Here is a 17043-nt window from a genome sequence, read left to right as displayed (position 1 = left end):
GCTCTGAGTGAAATAGCACAATGACAGTGAGCAATGAGCCAGAAGATGCAGTCTGGTCAAGTCTATGAGCTGGGTACATATTCCTGAGCCAGAGTATGAGCTGTGGCTTTGCAATGATAGTTGCTGCTGTAGCATTGAATTGAAAACATTTCCTGTAAGTTGATTGGAAATGTGCGATGAGGATTCTTAGACATTTGCACATGTCAAATGCGAACATCCATAGACATGGAATGCATGTGATTGGTATCCCTTGGGACATGCCATGTGATATTGATGCCAGGTTTCCAACATGGAGGTTGTTTGGAGCAAGTGGTCAGCTGAATTGACCAGGTACATGTCCTGGCTTCCTTGTAAAGCTTTTCCATGCCTAGTTTGTTTAGCAAGTTTAGTAAGATGGGTGGCTAAATATTAATGAGGCGAGTTGTGGCATTAACAAGTCATTTAATATGTGTTAATCTGATCAACTGGCATTTCATTGCTACTCAGTAAGAATCTTGCCAGGCCACTTGCAAACAGCAGAAAAGGTGGAGTGAGATGATGTTAATGTCAGGGTGGGCCTTGCTGCACTGGCCATCCAATTGTGCCATACATCTCACCATGGGCTTCCCTGGCCATCTTTCACATTCCTATAACAATTCTGCCCTTTGAGTCAATTCTTAGAACTGATTAGGAAGTTACATAGTTGCTGTGTGAATCCTTTGGAAAGTGTTGTGTCAAAATGTCTTCCTAATCTCAGAAAATTGCACTCTAAAATCCAATAGAAAATCTAAAGCATAATAATAGTTGACACTTTTTGTTGACCACCTTTATGTGTTATTATCAAAGGAGACTGAACATGAAAAAAGATTTTTAGAAAACTTCAGCAATTACAGTGTTAACCTTGTCAATAATGACAAACTGGAACAGGACGCCATTTTCACCTTACTCATCCTGAGTACTATTGATTAATTGTCCAGTTCCTGGAACCTGCAATTAAAATATGCCAACAGATATGATGCAATACATGGTGCATTTAAAAAAAGTCTGATTTATATTATTGAAACAACAGTAATCCCCAGACATTTGAATATTTGTCAGTTTGTAAGTTGCAGTTTATTGCAAATTTGTATGTGTTGCAATAGTGAAGGGTGATACTATTGTTCTAATTATTAACCAGATTACATATGCAAGTGGTATTGTTAAATATTAACTAATTGATAAAAATTGATCATGTGGCAACCAACTCTTCCAATCCCCATCCTCGATTTCCCAAGTCCAGTGGCTGAAATATATAAAAAAAGAATAATACTGGAGCAAGGCTTTGAGAGAAAAGACAAGTCGTGGGAAACCAGCAAAGAGAACACAGTACTTTAGCACCATGAAACTGACTTTGGTGCTTTTGTTCTGCATAACAGTAGTTCAAGCACAGTCTGATGACTATGATTATGGTTATGATGACACTCAGACGGGTCAGGCTGAGACACCAAGTGCTGAGTCACCAACTGCTAAGGTAAGAAATGGGAAAAATGCTGTGCTGTATTGTGATTTATAGTGATTCTCTGCACAGTGCACACATTTGTGCTCTAGCATTCTTTTGCTAAGTTCAAACATTTATTTGTTTCTAACATTCAGAAATAAGGACCGTATTTCTCTCCCATTGTTGATCAAGTTGAAATCCACAGAATGAGTAATAAAAGAGTACTAGTAGGATGCCCCTATATGAGTTAAAATTGCCTATGTCCTGTGGCTCAGTTAACATGGCATTATACATTTGTACGAAGGAGATAAAGCTATTCAGTAATACACAATGGCATCTGAAATAATGTAAATTTGATTTTGAGTCTGAGGTCACTATCAGATATAAGTCTCAACTCACAAAGTGTTCTCACTTTTGCACTAGAGGGCATAGATTTAAGGTGAGAGGGGCGAAATTTAAAAGGGACCTAAGGGCAACTTTTTCACACAGAGGGTGGTGCATGTACAGAATGAGCTGCCAGAGGAAGTGGTGGAGGCTGGTACAATTACAACATTTACAAGACATCTGGATGGGTACATGAATAGGAAGGCTTTAGAGGGTATGGGCCAAGCGCTGGCAAATGGAACTAGATTAGGTTAGGATATCTGGTTGGCATGGATGGGTTGGACCAAAGGGTCTGTTTCCATGATCTACAGCTCTATGACTATGACTAAATAAAATTGAACATTCAAAAGTTTGCAGTGGCTGTAATTATCTCCCATGTGTCAAACATAAGTGCAGAGTTCAGTCCCTCAAATAAACTGAATAATTCCTTAATTAAAATAGGAATCGCATGTGGATTCATTAATCCTTCATGGGCTAGTATCATGGAACTTAATTTCCAGCCTAACACTATAACGTCAATAAATAGCCTATCGACTAGCAAGCTAACATTAAAAGTTACATCAACATTATAATGCTAGCCAGAAGATTTTTCCACATATGTTTAACTAGCTGAGGCTGCTTTGAGATTTTCCTTAATAGAGGTAATAGCTGAGCTGGCTTTGTAACTCAGTGCCAGTGATTTACTGAATTGTCAAAGCAAGTGTTGGTTTCATATATCAAGACAAAATGGGCTCAATTGTCAGAGTTAAAGATCACACGATACCAGGTTATAATCCAACAGGTTTATTTGAAAGCTTTCGGAGCATGCTCCATCGTCAGTTACCTCATGGGGCAGGATCATGGAACACAGAATTTATCGTAAAAAATCAATACAACTGATGCGATGTATTGCACAAACGTAGATTGCCTTTAAGTCTTAATCACTTTAGAATGGGGATGCAGGTTTCAATTGATTCAAATGCAAATCCAAGAATTTCTTTCAAGTCACAGTCCTGAGTTAACTTAAGGTTTTATCAGTGGATGAAAACAGGTGCAATCTCAGCTCAGACAATGCATAAAAGGCATGAGGTTAGAGTCTGTCTGTATCCCAACCTTCAGTCAGATGCACACCCTCTCACAGGCATATACTCCGTCACACTATCAAACACACACAAGGCACGCATACACTCACACATACCCTATCTCTCTCTCTCTCACACACACACACACACAGACACGTACACACACGGACACACACACACATTAACCCTCTCCCTCACACACATATACATGCATGTGCACACACATATGTCCATGGGGTGCATTTGCATTTTCAGATCTATATTTGCAGATACATTCTATTTTGTTCCAAAGCACACAATCTTTAGGCAGTCAGTCCATGTGACATTTTATAAATTCCTACTTTGGAAATAGAACCAGTCTGACTCAAGGTTGGGATACAAACAGACTCTGATCTCACACCTTCAGTGCATTGTCTGAGCTGAGATGTCACCTTTTCTCATTCACTGATAAAACCTTAAGTTGTCTCGGGACTGTGACTTGAAAGAAATTTTAAGATTTACATATGAATCCTTTGAAAACTGCATTTCCATTCTAAATGTTTAAAGGCTGAACAGCAATCTAGGTTTGTCTAGTATATCGCATCAATTGTATGACACTTTGATCTTTTACCATAAATTCAGTGTCCCATGATCCTGCCCCACTAGCTCCCTGACAAAGGACCCATGCTCCAAAAGCTTGTACTTCCAAATAAACCTGCTGCACTGTAACCTGGTGTTGTGTGATTTTTAACTTTGTCCACCCCAGATCAACACTGGTATCTCCACATCAATTATCAAAGCCTTTCTAACTCTCAGATTTTTGTTGAATTAAAATTAATAAGTAAGGAGTCAGAAAGCAGTCAGCAATGTGATGCTTTCATGTAGCTCAATGTTCTTTTCCATATCCTGCAAAGATAGTACATAATCCTCGTGGAAACAGACAATATTTTGGAGACGAAAGCATCTACAAAAGAACTCAACCACTTCCCAGTGGTAGAAGAACTTATGAAAGAAAAACGCGCTATAGAAATCAGCCCACTCCATCCACACAACGATCTGCCATTGTTGAGGAGAATATAAACTTGGATGCAGGAGAATGTACTCATTTAAATCCGGAAAAGGTAAGGCCCGCCAATTTCCAGGATGTAGTGCAGGATGTCAACTGAATCTAGCATCTAGAAAGCTTTACCACCAGGATGGAGCTCTCAAGCTTGAGTTGATGGGTGGTGGGCCTGTGGGGCTAACTTTACCAGCAATGACCAATTGAGTGGCTGCTGCCAGCATTACCATCTACAGTACTTGAGGATAGTAGCCCACTTTTTAAAGCTGGACCACTTTGCATTATCTGGCAGCAATGGATTTTCATTGCACTGCAGCCAATAAAGGGTGGTGGGCCCTCAACATCAGACTTGACACCAATACCAAACCTGAACTCACCTCCCCTAGTGATAGTGAGTGTGAGAGACCTCATGAGTTTTTTTCTGATGTTTCAAATTTTTCAGAAAGTCTTCAGTCGCTTACTCCATCTTGTGACTCTATCCATTTATCCTGTCTACATCAGCATTACATCAGCAGCTCGCAAATCAGACGGTGGTGCTGCTTATCTGTCATTGTTTCAGGATTTCCTCGTAATCCACCCCTCACCCGCCAAACTCCTGTACCCCTGTAATTAGACAGTGTACAGTCTTCTTCAATTGAACAGCTAGTGTACCTTTAGCCATAATTGGTCTCTTGGTCAAAACTTGCATCAGACATGTGCTAGTGTGATGTATGGACAGGAACTGGAACTGCTTCTGGCATCAGAGCAAAGATTCGGCCAGGGTCTGTCTGGCAGATGAGCTGAAACACTGTTTATGTTTGCCTAGGGTGGTTTGCCTGGATGGCCTTTGATATGGAGACGATATGGAGTTGAAATCTCATTTTAGGTTTAAATAGGAAATTGCTGGCAATATGATAGATCCTGAGGGAATAACTGCAAAAATGGATTGATTTAGTGGCATGGTGATAACATTTGTGGGTGATGATGGTGGTTTCAGTCTTCCCAAAGGGAAGAAAGTGTAGTTTAACCATTGATGGATGTCGGACAAACAGTATGAGACACTGGAGAGAATTGGTGGAGAATGAAGCTTGGTTGTCAAGGTGGTCAGGAACACTGCAGGTGTAAATGTACAAAAAGCTAGTTGAAAGCCAACGTAACTGGCTGGGGAGAGTCTGTATTACATTATTGTCAATGTCAGTCAAACGGTGTCTCACGTTTCTTCACCTCAGTTCCTTCATTGTGCTGACCTAGGAATTTATATCTTCCTGTCATTGTGCATCACATTTGGAGACTGATGCCTTTTACACAAAGTCACATGAAACTTTGCATAGGCGTCAGAAAAAAACTAGATCCATGCCTCAAATTCTTTAAAATAACAGAATTTCCCAAAGACTCAATTGCCTGAGCAGTAGTGTATGCTAGTAAAATGCTCTAACAAGGAATCTAAAGGTCTCCAATTAACTTGTTCATGGCTATTGCCACTGCATCTTGCGAATCAAAGGCCAACCTCCAAGAAGCACTTGAGGGCTCATGCCCCCAACATGTGAGACATGATTTGTTGTCCATAAGCACAAAGTAGGAATACAAAAGGGAAGTGATGATGGGCCAATTCATCAATATTTTGGCATTGCACAGATTACTTTGTTGAAGCATCTGCCTAGCAATGTCACTAAGACTGCTATCGGTGCTCTTGGGGCTGTACTTTGAAAGATCCAAGAGAGATAGACAGGAAGGACGTTGAGGAGTCAAGAAAGTAAGTGCTTTTCCTGTCACAGGAGTGACAAAGGGAATTTGTGCTTGGCAGCCTATGGATTTCTGTGTGGAGCTAGTAGCCAGGAGGACTGCAGTTTTGACCAGTGTGGATTCTGAGTGAAAGGCCTTGCCAAAGAAAGGGTCCTAGTGAGCATTTGGCATCTGGCAATGACCTGAACCCAAAAATACAGGAAGGCTTGGGATAGGTCAAGCAGAGCACAGTTTGGTTGAACTCTGTCTTGCTTGCTGCTATCTGGAGAGGGGTGACTAACATGGCCCAAGTATCCAGATTACTAAGTACCTGTTTACCTAATTAGGACCAGAACAGTTGAAAGCTTTGTATTTGGAAGTGATATGAGAGATGCAAAAATTGTGAGTTAGTTATCTTTTATCATTTAAATAAACTGAATGTCATTCCAACTAAAAGCTAAAAACTTTTTACCCAATAATACAACAAGCAATTCAATTTTCCTGATCTTTCTGATATAAACTTTCTCATATCCCTTTATCGATTTCCATTTAAGGGAACATTGTGTCCAACTGGCTGTGAACTGAGGACTAGGCTTCTGAAGGAGGAAAAGGATATAAAACAAGCCATTGATAACTTAGCAGTGGAAGTTTCAAATCTTACTCAGTCTACAAAAACGATGCATGTTTACATTGAAAATGTAGATCGTGAAATGCAATGGCGAGAAACACAGTACACAGGTACAGATTCCCTCTATTTTAGGGAGCAATCCATTCTGCCAACATCGGATTGTTCAATCAATCCTGGAAAATAAATCAGTGTCGCGGTACCAATGGAAAGTTTATACAATTCATAGTAATACATGTATGTCTCTGCAGGGAATTATAAAGTACTGGATTCATACAATACAGAGCTGGAAAACTATTTTGCATTAATAAGTAACACAGTAAACAACCGCATGCTTTCATCAACCATCAATACGATGCATTCTGTTTTGGAGATTCTCAACCAAAAGCTGCGTGTTCTTAAAGGAGCAGTATTGACACAAATAGATCACTGTAAGATGCCGTGCACTGTTACTTGTAATATCCCAGTGGTATCAGGAAAAGGTAAAGATTTGTCATAACGTTCAACTCCTTTTTATTGCTATATTTCTCCATTTTTTCACATTACAATATGAGTTTGCATGCATCTTTATTTTGCAGAATGTAACGACATTTATGAGAAAGGTGGTACAGAATCTCAAATGTACTTAATCAGACCAGACCCGTCTAAAGCACCCTACAAGATTTACTGTGACATGGTAACAGCAGAAGGAGGTACCTATCTTGTACATCATAAAATATTATTTTCTAGCAAATTATTTTAGCTTCTGTATGTCATTTAATTATATGAATGACTTATAAGAGACTTAGATAACTTCCAAATACTTTTTTGATTTGTAACAATAAAAATGTTTTCCAGGGTGGGCACTGATTCAAAACAGACAGGATGGTAGTGTTGATTTTGGCAGATCTTGGGATGCCTACAAAAATGGATTCGGTAATATTGCATTCGATTCAGGAAAAGGGTTTTGCGTTACCCCAGGTGAGTTTGTTAAAATTGCTCATAAACATTAACGACTTGTTCAAAAAAGCAAGACAAAGCTTGCTGCAGTATCAAGTCCAACGTAAAATGAAAATTTTCAAGGAAAATCATTACAAAATAAAGGTTCAATTGTAGTCATTTAAAACAAAAATCTTTCTTGAGGTATAGGTAGCACTGGCTACAGTAACATTTATTGCCTATCACTAATTGTCCAGCATGTGGTTAAGGGTCACAAATAGATAAGTGTGGCAAAATTTCTTCCTGAAAGGATATTAGAGAACCAGATAGGGTTTGCAACAATCAACAGTGGTTACATGTTCACCATTAGGCTAACTTTTATTCTAAACTTTTTTTTAAAGTTAAAATCAAATTTCACCACTGCCATGATAGGATTCAAACCTACCTATGCTATGGTTGTCAGATCAATGACATTACCACTATGCCACTGTCACCTTCTGTTTTGAGCATAAATTTGTCCTCATATAGTCCTTGAGCCCCACAAACAGACTCGAAAGCTTTGTAAATTCTGTTTTAATTCTGTCTATAGGAGCTATTTTATAGAAAATTTTCTATGAAGTCCTGAAAATAAATTGGCTGCTTTCCGAATCTCACGTCCACAAGTTTTCCATGACCTGGAGAAAACAAACAGAAATGTATAAAATCAGGGGTATATCTACAGTAAACAAGCATTTAGGTGTGTTTAATCCTCAGGGGATTGGCTACGTGGGTTTCCTCTGGGTGCTCCGGTTTCCTCCTACAGTCCAAAGATATGCAGGTTAGGTGGATGAACCATGGGAATGCTCTTTGGGGAGTCAGTGTGGATTCAATGCGCCATTTGGCCTACTTCCACACTGTAGGCATTTTCAGATTCTATGGTGAGAAATCTATTAATGTTTTCAGCTGATACCTGGTATTCACAAATAGCCAGTTGAACGTATGATATGGAGGAGCCGGTGTTGGACTGGGGTGGACAAAGTTAAAAATCAAACAATACCAGGTTGTAGTCCAACAGGCTTTATTTTTGGAAGCACCAGCTTTTGGAGCACTGCTCCTTCATCAGGTAGTTTTGGAAAAGGTGCATTGAAGGTGAAGGCAGGGCAGGTATCAGTGGGGAAGCACTTCGGGCCCAGCGACCATAATTTTATTAGTTTTAAGATAGTGATGGAAAAGGATAGATCAGGTCTAAAAGTTGTAGTTGTAAATTGGAGAAGGGCCAATTTTGACTGTATTAGGCAAGAACTTTCAAAAGCTAATTGGGGACAAATGTTCACAGGTAAAGGGATGACTAGAAAAGGGGAAGCCATCAGAAGTGAGGTAATGAGAGCCGAGAGAAAGTATATTCCTGTCAGGGTGAAAGGGAAGGCTGTCAGGTATAGGGAATGCTGGATGTCTAAAAAAATTAGAGTTTGATTAAGAAAAAGAAGGAAGCATATGTCAGAGTAACGATCCGAAAGCTAGTGTGCTTCCAATTAAACCTGTTGGACTATAACCTGGTGTTGTGTGATTTTTAACTCTGCAAGTATAAGTCTGCAAATACAAATTCACCCCAAAGACTTATATGTGTGTATGTGTATGCATGAGAGAGAAAGAGAGAGACAGAGTTAGTGTGTGCATGTGAGTGTGTGCGTGTGATTGTGAGTGTACGTAAGAGGGTATGTGTTTGTGTTTGTGCAAGTTTGGTCAAATGTGTGTGTGAGTGTGATGGAGTAAACGACTGTGAGTGGGTGTGAGTGTGGGACATGTATGTGTGTGCGTATGAGGGAGAACGTGTGTATGAGAGAGGGTTTTTTGAGAATGTGAGTATGTAAAAGTGTATGAATGTGTGCTTGTGTGTGTGTGAGAGAGTGGAAAGTGTGGTGTGGTCACCTGTAGTGTGACATGAACCTAAAGTCCCAGTTGATGCCATCCTCATAGGTACCAAACTTGGCTATCAACTTCTGCTTGGCCATTTTGCGTGGTTGCTTGTCCCAAAGTCTGCCTTGGAGGATGGTCACCCTACCATCAAGACCAAATGGCCTGGTCTGCTGAAGTGTTCCCTGACAGGGATGGAACACCCTGTCTGGTGATTGTTGTGCAGTGTCGATTCACAAGTTGTCATAGTGTCTGGTCTTGCCAATGTACCATGCCTTGGAGCATCCTTGCCTGTAGCGTATGAGATAGACAATGTTGGCTGAGCCACATGAGTACCTGCCACGTACATAGTGAGTGGTGTCACCATGTGTAATGATGGTATCTTGTTGACAGTCTGACACGTCTTGCAGTGGTTGCCATGACAGGGTTGTATGATGTTGTGGTTGATGAGGGAGAACGTGTGTATGAGAGAGTGTTTTTTGAGTATGATGATGTTATCCTGAAGGCTGGGCAATTTTCAGTGAACAATTGTCTGTTTAAGGTTTGGCAGTTGTTTAAAGGCGAGAAGTTGAGGCATGGGAAGGTCTAGGCAAGGTGCTCATCCTCATGTGTTGCTGGCTGCGAAGTACATGGCATAGTGGATAAGGGTAGTGGACAATGTATCTATGTTTACCTACCTTTTCAAGTTCTGATGGACTTATCCGACATTTTTCAGGACTCCTAATTTTTGCTTATAATTACCATCATTTTAATTTTTATCTTTTTATATATTCTCAGATGATTTATATTTGGAAGGAGATCAGCTCCTAATACTCTACTTTTTTTATTTGTTCATGTAACATGGACATCATTGGCTTCAGCCAATATTTTTGCTTATTCCTAATTGCCCTTGAGAAGGTACTGGTGAGCTGTCTTCACGAACCATTACAGCCCACAGTGTTGTTCGGGATGAATAGTGTTAGATGCAGGGTAAATGTAGGGTGTGGATGGGTGCGCTTCGGCGGGTCGGTGTGGACATGTTGGGCCGAAGGGCCTGTTTCCACGCTGTAAGTAATCTAAAAAAAAACTTGTAATGAAGTAATAGGTACAAATGGTACTTTTGTTTTGACATTAGTATCTGGTAACCTTAACTCTTCAAAGCAGCGCATGGCTTTGCAAATAGATCAGAAATGTAAAGAATTAAATCGAAATTATAAAATATTGTGCAAGTCAATTTCAATGCATATACTTTGTTTTAGCTATTGTTAATGTTCTTGCTTTCTCTCCTGAAGGTGTTGACTGCCTCCAATAATGTGTTTTGGCAATTTATTTATTTGAAGGAAGCATCACAGATGAGATAATCTTATTTTTATCAGATGTTCTTTCATTTACATTATCCAGTGGTTTTCCCTCCTGAACCCAGGAAGTGCAGCACTAATTTTAATGTGTATCAAATTCAACCAAAAGCTGACTCATGCTAAGATACAATAATGGCAGGGCAAGACTTCTCACTCATTTTAAAAAGTGGAAATATGTATTAGTGAGATCCATCTCCTCAACTTCCCTTCTGTCCCAATGAAAAAGTTGACTTCTTCAAGGGATTTGGCTCAATTTTTTAATTGTGAAATATTATAATTTTTACTGCACGCGAGCGACTTTGCTGCAAGCGGAAATGCTGCTGGCTATGCAACTGTGGGAAGATGTATCTGAAGCTAAATTTAATCTTATTCTCACTAGACATCCCCATTTGTACATTTCTAAGGATTGGCCAATAGATTATTAAGAGAATAAACCCTGAAAGAATAAGCCAACTGAGATCTTTTAACACAGCCCCAATCAGGAATTGAGAATAGGGTAAAAATCCGATCTGGGTGAAAATCCTTTTTGTGTATTAGAGCGCAATATACTTTATTCTTTCTGCCGTTCTATGGAATCAAAGTTGTTCTGCTTCTAAACTTTCTTGCAGGTGAATACTGGCTGGGAAATGATCGAATCAGTCAACTGACAAGATCTAAGCCTACAGAGCTCTTTTTTGAGATGCAAGACTGGGAGAATGAGCAACTTAGAGCGTATTATGCCTCATTTACTGTACAAAATGAGGTCAACAATTATCGCCTGTCAGTTAATGGCTACTCAGGAACAGCTGGCAATACTCTTTTGGAAGGGGCTAAAATGCTCATCAGCATTAACAGGACAATGACAATTCATCAGAACATGAAGTTCAGTACATATAATAGAGACAACGATGGATGGTAAGTCTTGGGATAGAGGTTGTGCTTATTTCTTTCACTATTCAAGTTTTTAACCAGTTTTGCCTGGGTTTAAAAGTCTAAGAGGCAAATGTTGCCTTTGGTATTTAAATTCAGAAGTTTCCTTGCCAACACATATATCCAAAATGTAGGTGCACCAGCAATATTCCAGCAGTTAATTTTACCCATTGGAAATAGAGCAATCAGCTTCCTATATTTTTATAGCCTGAAATTCGCCTTTGATATTTCTTTGTCTCACTACCAATCATACAATGTTAAAAATATTCAAAATACTCATCCTTTAATTTTGCCTTTGAACACCTTCCCTATTCTTTTCTCTTTGCATCACCGTTCCTCATGTGAACCACCTTGTGATATTTTGGTACCCACCTTTTATTTGGGAGCAAATTGACAAAGTCTGGAGCTAGGGCCAGTGGAACTGTGGCATGACAGAGCTGGGGGATTTTTGATTTGGTACTTACAAGATACTTGCTCAGCCTAAATTGGAACTGGGTATGTGTAATCACATTGCTTTGATTTAGATGAAGTTATCTGACTGACCCTCAGCTAAGAATTGATTATTCTGGATTTATTATGAATGGATTAGTGACTTTTTTAAAACTTGCACAAAATAATTCTATCTGAACATGTTATTTAGTTCATTAACAGAGCAAAATTTCTCTTTCCAAGTTTAGCAGTGCTTTTATGTTACAACCTCAGTGTTGGTATATGTAGCAGCTGCAAAAGGTACAGGATGTAATTTGAGTATCAGAACCAGAAACAAAAAATGCAAGAGATATTTGGGCAGGTTGGGAAACATCTCTGGAGAGCGAAAAGTTTGATTTTTCAAGTCAGGTATGACTCTTCATAACATAAACAGAATCTGCTTTGGAATGTGATTCTGTTCTCTGGGCAAACGTATTGATTGACCCTCTTGAAAAGTCCAATCTGAGGTGCTCTAGCTGCAATTAATATCAATTTAAAAATTCAAATAAACTTGGTAAACATTCTAGCATAATGCATCTTACATTTTAAAATTTTATTTCTTTGCCTTTTTAAGTGGCCTAAGAATTAACCCTAATGTAATGCTTGCCTATTTGAGTGGTAACACTTAAAGCATTTATCATGCTTGGATTTTTCAGTTTAATTTCAAAATCTAGAGGGCTCATGGAATTCTGGATAAGTCAGAAATATGGCCTTTAAAATTATGCCACGCAATAGTAACATATAGTTGTGTAAAATGTCAAGGTGAAATTTAAAATAGAGGTGAACCAATTTAAAATAAATAATTCTGGACCTCTGTTTATAAAATCCTATCAAACTATTAGCAGTAGTATCGGGGTGGGTGGCACAGTGGTTAGCACAGTGGTTAGAGATCTGGGTTCAATTCCCGCCTTGGGTGACTCTCTGTGTGGAGTTTGCACATTGTCTGTGTGGGTTTCCTCCCACAATCCAAAAATGTGCAGGTTAGCTGAATTGGCCATGCTAAATTGCCCGTAATGTAGGGGAATGGGTCTGGGTGGGTTGCGCTTCAGTGGGTTGGTGTGGACTTGTTTGGCTGAAGGGTCTGTTTCCACACACTCTAAGTAATCTAATCTAATAGCAGATAATACATCTGTTTCCAAAAGAACAAAATCCACTAAGGAGTTATATTGGTATGTGTTACTAAAAACCGCATTAACACATTGTCTATTGTAATCTTGTCCTTTCCTTTCCTTTTACTAATCTAATGGTAATTTGTACCATTTCAATGTATTTCAACACAAATTGGGGATCTGACATCATTTTACCATTGACAGGGAACCTGGAAACCCAGACAAACAATGTGCCAGAGAAGATGGTGGTGGCTGGTGGTATAATCGCTGTCATTCTGCAAATCCAAATGGGAGATATTATTGGGGCGGAAATTACACAAAAGCTTTGGCAAAACATGGCACCGATGACGGGATTGTGTGGATGGACGCAAGAGGATCTTGGTATTCTATGAAGAAAATGAGCATGAAAATCCGGCCATCAGTCTCATCAAGTGGTGCACAGGAGCAAATACCTCAATCATTCTTTGAACCCAAATCATAGGATAAAAAGCCCAGAAATGCTTTAAACAAAAATAAATTTTATGAAGATTTCATACTTCTTTAAAATTTCTAATCTCTCAGTATGCTATTGAGAAGATTATGGTTTGAGTATTCAAGTCTAAAATGTTTGTGAATTCCTGAATGCATTAAAATATGTAAACCATTAAAAGATTGGACAGATTTTTACCATAACTTTGGGATCTCCACTTTGGTATGAAATGAAGAGTCATGTATTCAGTTTTAGCAGTGAGACTGGCTGCACAGCTTTCCAGGATTTGCCCTCCCTATTGACCGCCTCCAGGTTTGTATCCAACTAGAAATGATGGGTAGACTCCTGTTCTGCTGGTCCAATCAGAGAACTGGGAACTGGACTCTTAACAGTTCTGTCTGGAAAGGTGGGTACTCATGGAAGTACCTCTAAAGAGAGACCACAATGAAAACCCTTTGGTTGGAATGTTTGGACCATAGGGGCTACCCTTTCTTCATGTGGCATCTGCAATGAACCATGGAATCTATCGGTCCAATGGCCCCTGGGATGCCATAGAGAGATGCCTCCAGAAATGGTGGGTAGGCCATTTTGAAACAAGAAAATCATTGGAAAGAATCAATCCCAATTGGTCACCCAACACTTAGATTGACTGCTTGCGTCTGCAAGTTTTCAGGAGCAGGAAAATCGACGTTTCAGACCGGAGCCCTTCATCAGGATTCCTAATGAAGGACTCTAGCCCAAAACATCGATTTTCCTGCTCGGATGCTGCCTGACCTGCTGTTTTTTTCAAGCAACACACTCTCAACTCTGATCTCCAGCATCCAGAAACCTCAATGTCCCCTCTGCAATTTTTCACCCTTCTTCACTGTGGAGGGTATAGATCAGGGAGATCTCTCATAAAGCTTTCTCCTATTCTCTTATCTTGCGTCCAAGTCTATCACTGTGGAACAGTGGGTAGACTCAATAGGTCAATATGCCCATTGGCAAAATGATTTCCATTGTTGATTGAATGTTGAAGATGGAATCTTGTATTTGCAACAGCTCCCATTATAACTGAAACACCAGGCAGGGCATAGGCAATCTTGGATCCATAGTCATTTTTATATTGGTCCAATTTCACACTGCATTAGTTTTACAGTATATGAATAGGCATCCAATCTGAATCTACACTACTCATTCTAGAAAACTTGTGTTAAAATAATGAATCTTTCAAGCTACCACCCTTCACTAATGGGAAAAGTATTCAGTTTGGTTTTGTTTTTCATTCTTTCATGATGTGCAGATATCTTTGGCTTGTCCAACATTCTTTGTCCATCTGGAATTGCCCTTTAACAGGTGACAGTGAGCCACTTTAGAATCATAGGGTCATACAGCATGGAAACAAACTCTTTGGTTCAACTCATCCATGCTGATCAGGAATCCCAATTTGACCTAGCCCCATTTGCAAGCATTTATCCCATAACCCTGTAAACCCTTCCTATTTGTATATTCATCCAGATGTCTTTTAAATGTTGTAATTGCACCCATCTTTACTGCTTTTTCTGGCAGGTCATTCCATATGTGCACCAACCTCTGCATGAAAAAGTTGCCACTTAGGTCCTCTTAAATCTTCACCCCTCACCTTAAACCTATCTCCACTAGTTTTGTTCTCCCTGAGCTTTGAAAAACATTCCTTCATTATGAGGTCAACCTTCAGCTTCCAATACTCCAAAGAAAAAAGCTCAAGTTTATTCTGACTCTCCCCATAATGCCAACCCTCCAGTCCTGGCAACATCTTTGTGAATCTTTTCAGCACTCTGTCAAGTTTCACAACTTCCTTCTTGGAGAAGAATGACCAGAACAAGATGCAGTATTCCAAAATCAGCTTCACCAGTGTCCTGTACAGCCACAATGTGACATCTCAACTCCTATTATGACAATGAAGGCAAGCGTGCCAAACACCTTCTTCACTACCACGTCTCCTAGCAACTCTAGTTACAAGCAACTGTGCACCTGCACCAGTAGGACTCTTCATTTGGCAACACTCCCTGCAGTCTATCTGGTGTAGGAACATCCACAACTCTTTGGGAGGGAATTTCAACTTTTTGAAGATAATGAAGGATTGATGATTTGGTTCTAAGTCATGGCTTGAGAAATGGGCTGCTGTACCTGTTAGGGAGGCCTACACTCATTGGCTGAGCAGCCTGTCAATCTGGATGGTCTGTACCCGAAGCAGCCAATCCAGTACACAGAACATGCCTAATGACAAGATCATCAGCCAATGATTGTTATTGATGTTGTTAACTATCCAGCTAAGGGCATGTTGTATGTGCCACCAGTGCTGACTTCAGTGACTTTCATCATGAGCATTGGTCATGTGTGGCAAGGCTGTGATGGGGAGTCATCATGATAGCGTTTGGGAAGTCATCTTGCTTCAACATGATGACTGAGACACTTGCAGCAAAGGAATGGCAGGGGAAGAAAGCACCATGACTGGTGCTAGGTAGTGGGCATCCAGCCAACATGATTTGGGTGTGGTCACACACCAATACATGCTGAATGAGTGATAACCAATTTGATTTCATTACACCTCCCCAGTGATATGTGGGCTTGCAATGTTCTTATCAAGGCTCTCAACACAATGGTGAAGCAACTGCCCTGGCAAAGCCAAAGTTGCATGGCTGTTTTATCCTCCCATGTCTGTTTATTTAAATCCCCTTTCCTGGTGTACTGGGCCTCTGTGTCCTCTTAGATGGAAGGCAATGAAAGGCAAATTAAAAGATCTCAGCAGCAAAAATGGAAATTGCTGGTGAAACTCAGTAGGACTGGCAGCATCTGTGGGAAAAAAGGCAGTGTTTCACATTTTGAGTCCAGCTTGGAAGAAATGGCATTTATGCTGAAGATGAATTTGGGTGGAGGAGCATGGGTGTAGGTGCAATGAGGGGTGAGCCCAGAGACAGAGAATGAGAGGGAGAAATATGAAGGGGATTGTCGACAGCAGGCCAGGCTGGACGAGAAGCTGAATAAGTAATAATGAGAGCTGAGAGTGGGAAAGATTAGGGGAGTTGTGCTGAGTGCAATCCATGTCATGACAGGACCAAGCAGTGGGGGTGGGTAATGCAAAATGGAAGGATGGAATCAGGCTCTAAAGTTATCGAACTCAAATTTGTATCTGAGAGGGTACAGGATCCACAAAGTGGAAAGTGAGATGATGTTCTTCAAGCTTACACTTGCTACAACATTACAGCAAGCCTGAGGCAGAAAGCCTGATGTGGCAACATGGTGGTGTGTTGAAGTTGCAGGCAACTGGAAACTCTGGGTCACTTTTGTGGGCAGAGTGCAGGTGTTCTGCAAAACAGTCACTCAGTCTGCATTTTATCTTTCCAGTGATGAGGAGACCACATTGTGAGCAGCAAATGCAGTAGACTAGGTTGAGGGAAGAACAGGCAAGTCGCCACTTCACCTCCAAGGTATGTCTGAGGCCTTGGTTATAGAGGAGGGAGGAAACAAACGAGTGGGTGTTACACCTTCTGCGATAGCATGGAAAGATGCTGTGGGGATCTGACGGTGGGGAGGTGTTAGGAATGGTGGTGGAGTGGAACAACATTTTCCAGAAGCAATGGTGTTTGCAGATTGGTAAAGGAGGGAGGAGAATATATGTCTGGTCATGGCATACTGCAGGAGTTGGCAGAAAT

At 40.3% G+C, this 17043-nt stretch overlaps 1 protein-coding gene across 1 annotated transcript; it reads left to right on the top strand.

Moving 5' to 3' along the window:
• The first annotated feature begins 1293 nt into the window (after positions 1–1293).
• On the top strand, positions 1294–13572 carry fgb (fibrinogen beta chain). The gene is made up of 8 exons (XM_072581479.1): positions 1294–1489; positions 3795–4001; positions 6196–6379; positions 6518–6748; positions 6845–6958; positions 7104–7226; positions 11023–11308; positions 13105–13572. Exons 1-8 carry the CDS (start codon positions 1358–1360, stop codon positions 13379–13381), a joined length of 1554 nt encoding a protein of 517 aa, XP_072437580.1. The 5' UTR covers positions 1294–1357; the 3' UTR covers positions 13382–13572.
• The last annotated feature ends 3471 nt before the right edge of the window (positions 13573–17043 follow it).

Source organism: Chiloscyllium punctatum, chromosome 1 (assembly GCF_047496795.1).
Source record: "Chiloscyllium punctatum isolate Juve2018m chromosome 1, sChiPun1.3, whole genome shotgun sequence".
Lineage (NCBI taxonomy): Eukaryota > Metazoa > Chordata > Chondrichthyes > Orectolobiformes > Hemiscylliidae > Chiloscyllium > Chiloscyllium punctatum.
Note: the sequence above shows the minus strand (reverse complement) of the source record. Positions and strands in the feature narration are given on the sequence as shown.